Source organism: Notothenia coriiceps, unplaced genomic scaffold (assembly GCF_000735185.1).
Source record: "Notothenia coriiceps isolate Sejong01 unplaced genomic scaffold, NC01 NC01_scaffold00005564, whole genome shotgun sequence".
In the NCBI taxonomy this organism is placed as follows: Eukaryota; Metazoa; Chordata; class Actinopteri; order Perciformes; family Nototheniidae; genus Notothenia; species Notothenia coriiceps.
Genome location: NW_011338265.1, coordinates 74,392 through 84,292, shown reverse-complemented (window position 1 = coordinate 84,292; position 9,901 = coordinate 74,392). Strand labels below are relative to the sequence as shown.

General features: G+C 40.0%; 1 protein-coding gene and 1 long non-coding RNA gene across 2 annotated transcripts in view; one reads left to right on the top strand and one right to left on the bottom strand.

Moving 5' to 3' along the window:
- LOC104943037 (protein patched homolog 1-like) overlaps positions 1-909 on the top strand; it is a 12,454-nt gene extending 11,545 nt beyond the window's left edge. The window contains exon 6 of the mRNA XM_010768356.1: positions 789-909. Coding sequence (XP_010766658.1) covers positions 789-909 — 121 coding nt within the window. The remainder of the gene's footprint in view (positions 1-788) is intronic.
- A 3,104-nt stretch (positions 910-4,013) lies between these two features.
- LOC104943032 (uncharacterized) lies at positions 4,014-4,561 on the bottom strand. Its single transcript, XR_798075.1, has 3 exons — positions 4,505-4,561; positions 4,219-4,293; positions 4,014-4,107 (listed from the first exon to the last, which is right to left on the bottom strand). It is a non-coding gene; the product is annotated as an uncharacterized lncRNA (long non-coding RNA).
- Between the last annotated feature and the right edge of the window lie 5,340 nt (positions 4,562-9,901).

Genomic DNA, 9,901 nt, shown 5'->3' with positions numbered 1-9,901 from the left:
TTCAGGTTCTTCGTACACTGTGTTTGTTCACTTCATGAATTCACATGTTTGATACTACCTGACTTTCCCTGTAGGCTTTTATTGATCGGCCACAACAATGTCACCTAATGATTCAGGGCCCCGAGCTAAAGAGCCACTTCCACGTAAAGACACCTGTGAATAAATGTGTCAGGAAAACATGATGAATCCACTAGATTATTCAAAAAAATAGTACAGAAATATACACTAGAGTGCACATCGGCGTCGTTTTGTAAAGAAATGTTCACTTTCCGATAGAAAAACCTCGGCACGTGACCTCCCGCGTGTGACGTAACACGGGGGACACAAGGGGCAGAGATCCGCGGTACCGGTTAAACGTATACCGCAAACATGGATCCCAATGGTCTAGTTTCGAGCAGCAGAAGACACAGAAGAAGTTGAACATTGAAACTTCAAATGGGCATATGACGGACCACCAACCTTACTAATGTATGAGGCTGGCTGAGGCCGTCCCAAGAGACCGCAGAGCAGGCAAGGATTAGAAGAAATGCGGCCATCGGAGAGAAATTGTGAGCTGGTGGTGTCGAGGATACACATGGAGAGGGAGAACTGGCAGCTATCTTGGTGAGTGACGCGCGTTAGCCAGCAGAATGTTAGCTAACGCACATCACAACATTGTGAAGTTACGCTATCCATCCCAATATGCCAGGCTATAACTCAACGTGAGGCATTGATAATATTAGGTAAGCGTTACTCGCGCACGGACTGTTGATAGCTGATCCATAACAGCGTAAATCTCAATGCGCAAGCATGCAGCCGTATGCTCAGGCGTTACCTATGCAGTCCAAGGCTACGGTGCTGTGTATCCGAGGAGAGACCGCGAGAAAGCGGCCTGATATTGGACGAAAGGTTGTGGAGCCTCCCGTGTGATAGTCGTCTGTAAAAGGCTTTGATGGAAAGGCCAGGTGTGATAGTCGGGGAGGGTGGCAGCAGCTGATTGCAGAAGGATGGAGTGGAGGTTGACTCGCGGGAGCCAGGAGTGACAAGCCACCACGGCACAACACAAACACACAGACAGGGGCACAACAAACAAACACAAAGAGACCGCTGGAGCAGTACAACCACCACAGGCGTACCGTAATGCAACTCCACACTAATGTCTTAACGGTGCCGTGTACGCCGGAGGGAGAGAGAGACACGCGAAGGGGGAAGAGATGTAATACGCGTTTCCTGATAAAGCTGTGGAGAGTATGTGCTGGCAGGGGTTGGATGGCAGCAAAGCAGCCAGGCGAACGTAACGCTAGCCGAGGTCTTTTTACTGTGGACTCGATGTCCTGACAGGCCCTGGTATTTAGAAGAGAACCGGGCACAAACACAATACTGTCACCATGATTAGCAAATGGTGAAATGCAATGTAAAACTACGAAAAATACGCAGCCTCCTTAAAACACAAACCCGCTCTACCTCAACGCACACTCTACTATACCCCGCGGTCAGAGAGGCGGAGAGCGTGTCCGCTGTGTGGATGTAAAATGACGCGTTTGAATCATGCCCCATTAAAAAAAGCCGCTTTTAAGAGCAGCAGCTCCCGAAATTGCTCCTTTCCCTCTCTGAATTCCTGCCCTTTACTCTCCGTAAACATATCAACGCATTTCACTTTTTAATTGTAATATTTCAAGCAAGTGTTAAGCATACATTTACGAAAAATAAAACAACTGGCAAGATGGCTCTTTAAGGACGTCCCGTCGTCGAAAAAAATAGTGTCGGGGAGGATACAAAAAAATAATTTGGGGGGGGGGGGGCGTTGCCCTGAATTGGGTACGAGAGTTAAAAAACAAATACCCTGGCTAACATCTATACAAAAACGGCGATGAAATGATAACGACTACACTCTTTTGTGTAGCACAGTTTATTAAACCTCCCTTGTCAAGACGCATCAAAGCACACCGGCACAAAAACATTTAGCAACCGCGAAATATGCACACACACATAAGGCCTGTCGCGATAATACGATAAATTTTACTTTCAATAGCGACCCAGACAGACCGATAATACCAAAGATTGGACTTGAATAACTTTTCTGAGCTCGTAAACTTGCCGTTTAGCTATAGAAGAGTGACCAGACATTTTAGCCTGGAGGCGCTCGATGGCGTGGCCAGAGCGCCGCCTGTGAGGGGGCGGGGCCTGAGCACACAGCCAGGTCAGGGACACTCCGCGTCGCACAGTAGCAGCAGCCGTAGGAGCCAAATTAAACGTAATATAGCGAGCAATCGGAGAACAAAGTGTGACATTACTCGCGGCAGGAATGATTAAATGAGCCGGGTGGAATTGGTTAGCAAGAACCTACCACATCCTCGATTCCTCAAACGCGTGCTGGGCAGTATTTTGGATTCAAAGCCAAATCAAGAGCAGGCGGCGCGAAAGCCTACGGAGCTTGAATGAGGCCAGCGGGGGGCGGTGTGTCGCATTGGTTTAAAAAAAAGGTAGGCGACAAAGCAGGCACATACACACGACCTCGGCGTTTTAAACCACCTAAAACACAAACCACTCGCATTCCGTTTTCCCAGCTGGGAAGGCAAAACACGGGCGGCCCTGGAATGGAGAACCGCGCCCGGCAATGCAACATTTGGTGTTCCTTGCTCGAAAACTTTAGAAAAAACAGATTTGGATATGGGCAAAAATGTTGAGGCGCATCCCTTGGGTCTTTGACAGTGACTGTACACCTTGATCTGTTGTTTTAGAGGAGTTTTTTTGGCTTGTGAGATAATGTGCTGGGTCACATTTATTTATTTATTTATAACTACTAGGTACTCGTTATATATACCTATAGGATGCAGAGAGAGAGAGACGCTCTGTGTTTCCACCTGACTATTAATTTATTGTTTTGGTTGTGTGTGATTTAATTGAAATATTATAAAACTTTAATTAATATTGTTTTAATTTATTATATGATTCCATTTATTATTTAATCTTATTTTCACATTTCATTCTGCAGATGTTACATGTTCAAATAAAAAGTTTATGTTTGAAAGGATGTACTGTAATTATTTATTATTAGTTATCCATTATGCTCTAAAAAGGTCTTAAAACGGTGGCGACAATATTATCGTTTATCGCAATAATTGGCCAGAAAAAATTTATCGTCCAACACAATTAATTATCGTGACAGGCCTACACACACACAAATATATGTCATATGTATTATTGCTACATAAACATTATATCGCAGTTTTAGTTTAGCCAACTCCGTTTCTAATAAGCAATAAGACTACAACATGCGTCTATGATGTATTTTCGAGCTTTCCAATCCAGACGAGATCTCTCTCTCCCGTCTGTGTGCGAGGGGGCGGGGCAGTTTGTAAAGGTCTCCTGACTGTGTTACAGACTGTCATCCTGGTTAGTGGTTACTCTGGGTTCTGTCTTCAGGACAGAGTGTTGGATTTTTGTGTTAATTGGATGGGACTTGATTTGATTCAATATTAGAGTAATTTTCTCATTTGTTTAAATATATTTGGCCTTTGTTCATGTGATTGACTGATTTACTCAAATAAAAAGGTAAATGAATTATCATCTAATGATTTGTATGATGTTTTATTTATGTTAAAGGTCACTTTGAATGATTTTAACTAATGATAATGTAGAAAAACTAATATTTTAAATTCGGGACGGTCCACATTAATTTCGGGACGGCTTAGATTGTATTTCGGGACGGTTCCGGGAGGATGGTGAAAAAACTTAGTCGAGAGCCCTGCTAATGTTATTGAGTTAACATATCAATATTGTGGCTTTCCAAGTTAACATTGATTGATATGACTGCGATTAAATCAGCATACTTCTGCCAGGGGATGCCACCCCTCAAAATCTCCTGCCACCCCGTGAATGTGTCTAGATCTGTCCCTGCACGTCTATAATCAAATTATGTTATGTCATTATATAGAATTACTTTTTTTATTTGCACATCCAACAGATTGTTTTCCAGATACTCTGACGGGTTCCCATTATTACACATTCTGTGTTTTCTGGGATTACTCACCTCCTTTCCTCTGCATATATTTCTTTCATTCCATTCAACCATTACTACGTGCTTGACACTATCCGCAGACTTCACCGTTGCCAGATGCACTCGGCCTGTTTTAAACATAAAAACGTCACCGTCAAGCTTTGTTAACAACATACAGCGTTATTATTTGGGTAAAAATAGTATGGTAAAAGTTTATTTTTAAAACAACAGCAGCTCACCATCGCTGCGGACGATTTTTACAGAGAGTCCAACAAGAAGTCTGGACAGGCTGGTATCCATTTTAGCTCCTTTTTCTGTGCAGAGAAATCAGAGTGCAAGTAACGTTAGCTTTTGAGAAATTAGCTAACTGATGCTACCTAGCAGGTATGTAGAAATCACTGCAAAACTACAGTCTTCGACAAATGAATGCATACCACCCCATACGGTAATATTCGATGATAGTACTGTCTTTATTAATTCGTTCGTTTATCTTATATTACCAACAAACGTAAAAAAGATTCTTACCTAAATCGTCAACGCTTGGTCAACGCCGCCAAACTTTCAAACTGGTGTTATTTTCGGGTATTTGTTAGCTGATTGGTCGTCGCTCTTCTTCTATGGCTGTATTATTTTAAACTCAAAATCCAAATTGGCGTTATACTGCCACCACCTGGACTAGTAAGGAATGACATCTGCAATGAAATGGAACAAGAAAATCACAAATTGAAAGTTTCTTGATCTCCACCTTCAATGCAAACTTTTGAGGGGTGGAAGTAACTAAATCTGGAGGTGATTAAAAATGTAAATTGAATGATTGAGTTTTACATTTGACCTTCTATTTGAAACAATGTCTCTCTGATATCAACTCGTCTGTGTTACTGTCTTCTGTCAACAATTCATCATTTGCAAAACCAAAGTGACATTTATAGTTTATCCTAAACAGTTTTTTTTACTCATGGTTCATGGCTTTTGATTGATATTTTGTGTAAACGATACATATCAGTTAGTGCTGTTGTCAATATCCTATTGATAATACGAGCAAGCAACACTGTTTTATATACAATATTCAAACCAATCTAATTTGTATTCACAAAGGAATTATTTTTAATATTAATGATGAGTATTCCAATTACTTGCAATTTATTTTCAAAGATTTTTCATTAAAACAGTCAATGATGTGTTTTGATTGATTAAGTATATATTATTAAAAATGTTAAATAAACTTTAATCAAACAAACTTACACATTAATCAAATCGTTTGAAAATGTATTACTCTTTTTTTTTTATTTCACACGTGTTTTATCCCTCTTATTTTAATTTCACATTATGATTTAATCTCCTCCATTTGAATCCATTAATTGTTGTTACTTTTAATCCTCATACAAACTACAGTAGGCATACACATTGTATAGGTTTATTTTTAGGCCCATCAGAAATCAATCTGTTTTCACTGATTGTCACTGAGGACAATGTTGGAAATCGGTCAGTCATTTACACAGTAACACTCTGCTGCTTCCTGATCAGTCCACAGTTATGGCCATTACATTCCCCTAAACACTGATTTATTTAGCCTACTGCATTTCATCCATGTGACCACAGGATTCCTGTGTTTGTCCACATGCTCACTCTCTTCCCACACCCATTGCAAACCAGGCACAGCAGATCAGTCCCCCATCATGACATCAACAATCAGGGACAGCTGGAGAATGACCCATAATGCAGTTCAGATTTGCCTTCAGCGTGGGAGGCTTCCCATTTTCCTCTTTTCTTTTTGCCCCCCACTCCTCAGTGCCCACACCCACTCAGCCTCCAAACCTTCTAACTATACACAAGCTGGACTTATGTATACACATTCCCCGCAAGCGAACGCTGACACATGACAAATCAAAGGTCTAATAAACAGCTTGTGCTGAACAATTTTCCCCCCCACCAAAGGATGAAAAATAAACAAATCCCTGTCGGTTTGGCTCAGCCAGGCCATTTGGTAGGTCTGTCTGTGGATGACTGGGTGGCCCAGGGCTGCTCGGTGTGAGGCCTGGGATGGAGCCACAACTGTTTCCTGTGAGCAGCCCAACCCCCAGAACTTCTCCACAACTGGCTTAGTGGGTGGTATTCCCCTCCTCCTTCTTTTCCTCACATCCCCCAAACTCCTACACCCTCCTCTCCAAGTGCTCCTCCCCCATTTTTCCTCCCCTCCAGTCAGTCAGTTAGTCCGTCCACTCTCACAGCTTCAGTTTGAGGCTAAACACTTCCTCAGTGGCCTTGAGTGGATGAAGAAGGCTATACACGTTTTTTTACTTCTGTGTGTGTACTTGGACCTGTCGGCTTGTTTGTTTTTTTACATGTGTGTCAGCTCTATTATGACATTAATTGTAATGTTTGAAATGACACCATATGTGCGCCTGATCAAAGTAAACCTTCAGCATTTACCTCAAATAATTAAAATATCGTTATAAAGGAGTGATCTTAGCCTGATCTCATCCAGCGGTGGGAAGTAAGTACATTTACTCAAGTAGATGAGATAATTATACTTGAGAATTTAAATGTTTTGCTACTTGGCATTTGTATTCCACTTCAATTCAGAGTTCAATTGTGTACTCCACTACATTTATTAAATAATATTTATTTACTTTACAGATTTGGATTAATGATGTGAAATAATCAAAACTAAAATACAATTTTAGTTCCACCTGGAGTAAATTCACAAGCTACCCTGCAGCATACAAAGTAATTAAAACTAGCTGCACCTTTACCAGCTTTGATAAACACATTAATGCATCAATAATTATAATCAAAACATACAATGTATATTATTCTGGAATGGACTGATCTGCATCAGTGCTTTTACTTTTGTTACCTTAAATATATTTTGATTCTGATACCTTTGTACTTTTACTACGACATTACTTTACATGTTACTTGTTAGACGCTTTTATCCAAAGCAACTTACATACTCAATACTGTGAGCAATCCCCACAGGAGCAATTTGGGGTGAACATTTGATAATTACAAATAACATGTGAACATTTTCTCAATTGTTGTCAAAGTAACACATCCCTTGCCAAGCTTTTAATATAATGTTTTTCACTTTTAGATCTTTCTTTGAAATCATCTAATGCTATCTAGGAGTAAAACTCAAACTTCCCGTTTTAAATTATAGTCTACAAAGAGGGAAATTAAACAGCTGTGGGTGTCTGCCTCCTTACATGTTGTTATGATACTTTGAACCTCTATGGTATTTGAATTAATGTAATTACTCATGATATTTGTATTGGTTTCAAGTTAGTCATTTAAGTGTTTCCATGTGAATGTCTGTCTCTGGTAAATCAATATCACATCTGAGTATTCTGGTGGTTTTTATTTTATCACAACGCGAAGGCCAGGTCACAGATTATAATCATCCATTTCAGCTGATCTGTACACTGAACCTCACTGCTAGTGCTCCACCATGCTGTGTGGACATTACAGTCATGGAAAGCACAATCTTGAAGTGCCTGTTTCTCAGTCTGGAGGGTGGGTAGTTGTCGTGGTTGATTGGAGGAAGAAGGGGTCTTGTATCTGTTGGCCCTGAGTCTGTTTAACTCCTCCCCTTTTTCCATCTGTCCAAAAGCATATTTTCTCAGTGTATAGAAAATTGGCAGAGGCCATGGCTCTGTTCCCCTATACAGACTAAATAAACACACATGCATACAGTTTGTGAGCTGAGCACACTAACAAACCACCCAGGAAGGTTGACAGTCTAGAGGAGCGGTGAGAGGAACAAAGAAGGAAAGATAATAAGAAGAGTATTGAACTACTCATTATTCTACTTTCCTGTCACATTTTTGTTTTGTTTTGATCAGAGTAAATTCTTCGAAGGACATAATTATTTGACAAACATAGCAAGTGATATCCATGTAGTGTGCGTCGGTACTAGAATGGCTTCAGTGCTTAAAAAAGGGTTAGACCTGTGCCAGCATTAGTCATTTTGGCTCATGGACCACCTCTATTTCTGACAGCCGCGACTCACATTGATGCTGAAATACAAACCAATATGTTTGGAGAAAATTAAAGAGAGAACACATACTAATGTTCAATTTCTTTCTACTGATTTTTTCATTCAAAAGCATTTTCTATCAAACATTTAACATCTAATTAAAGGAAAACCTACCAAACAATATTAGTTTCTTTGTAGCATTATACAACATGGCCAGCAGAGAGCAATATAGCTACAAACAGAAAGACCAGCATACAGGCCTCATACAACACTAAAACATTGGATTAAGGAAAATATAATACACCAATTGGGCCGATATTACAATATAACCTTTTCACCCTTTTTTATAATGTCAACCAGTTGATGGTCTGGTGTGATTAATTGTTGCATAACTGAACTTACTGTGTGTCCAACATTGCTAGAGCGGGGATTTAAAAACTTCTGTAGCCTGGAGCCAAACTGAGCAAATACTGAGTGAGTCTGGAACATTCACTCATTAAAGCATATTAGTATTCTTGGCATGTGGGGATCTAATGAAACATGCCAGTGACCCATTTTGTTTCCCGGACCATCATTAGGGAAAAGTTAGTATAAGCTTACTCTTCAAACACAACATTACAAGCAGAGAAATAGTTCAGTAGGCTCAGCCACACAGACCGGATTCCAGTTTACCCAGCTGGCACATTTTTATTTGTTTCCTATAGCTTTGTTTATTTATTTGCTCTCTGCAGTATAGAGTAGTGCATACATCTGAGTTTACAGTGCAGGAATGCCTTGTCTGTCCAAAGGTTAGTTACCTATACAGTGCCACAACATTACTGATAGGGATCAGTTGAAGCTGTCATACCAACTTCTATTTGTGAGATTGTTAGAATAATTTTAGTGAAGCCAGAGAAGATTGTTTTTCAGTTAATACATTTCACCTAGAAGCTAATATGGCTGTATCAAGCACAAAACATCTTAATTCACAAAACTAAGGCTTGATGCAGACTTACTGTTGAACAACCTCATCTGCCTGTTGGAAACCAAAACACTGTACTTAAGTGAATTCAAACAAACTTTTCAAAACACTTCCTTGTTGTCTTGCTATAAATCTGCCCCCTGTTGATCATTCAGCATGTATATGTCAGAGCTTCAGTCACCATCATTTCAAAAAAGCAATACGTTTCTGCAGAAGTAACCAGAACTTTTGGAACCAATTACAAATTTGGCTACATCAATATTGACATTTAGAGTGATGTAATCCGACATGTTTGGGAAATAATTAGACACATACAGTGGACATCACTTCAAGGGCAGTTTGAGGACATTAAGGTCTGGTGGGCTACAATATTGAATGCCATTAGTGTTATTGCTTGACACCCACACACATGTTCAGTCACGGATTGCAGCCCGTGGTTTCTCTGTTTCTCCATTTGGTCAGTAACTAGTCCACAGGGCCATTCTGTCAGTCACAATTTCCCTCTTGGTCTTCATCAGTTTTCCATTTCATACCAAAGAGCGTAAAAAAGGTTACTTCACTCCAAAAAACACGAAAGTAAGGTTTTCAGCTTGAAGCTGCATTTAAACACTTCTATTGAAACTTAAGTGACACAATAAAATGTATCTCAAACTACTTTTTATTCATGACTGTGAAATAAGCAAATACGCCTATTCTTGGAATCAATCTGTTTTTTTAATGTATAAACCATAAAGATTGAGATTTTTCAGGCCTGCATACAACCTCTTTAAGGGAACACCAATTGAAACCACAAACCATGAATAGTACAGAAATGTGTCAGTGTGCTTTTGAAATTAATCCTCAAAACCCACCAGTGTTTCTTTTTTCTTTTTATTGGACTCACCAGTGAAGACATGTGGACCCCAAAGTTCTCAAAGAAAAACTACACATATACCCAGAGTTTTATAGCCTTCTCTGAAACCACAGCAATGCACTGCAAAAAAAA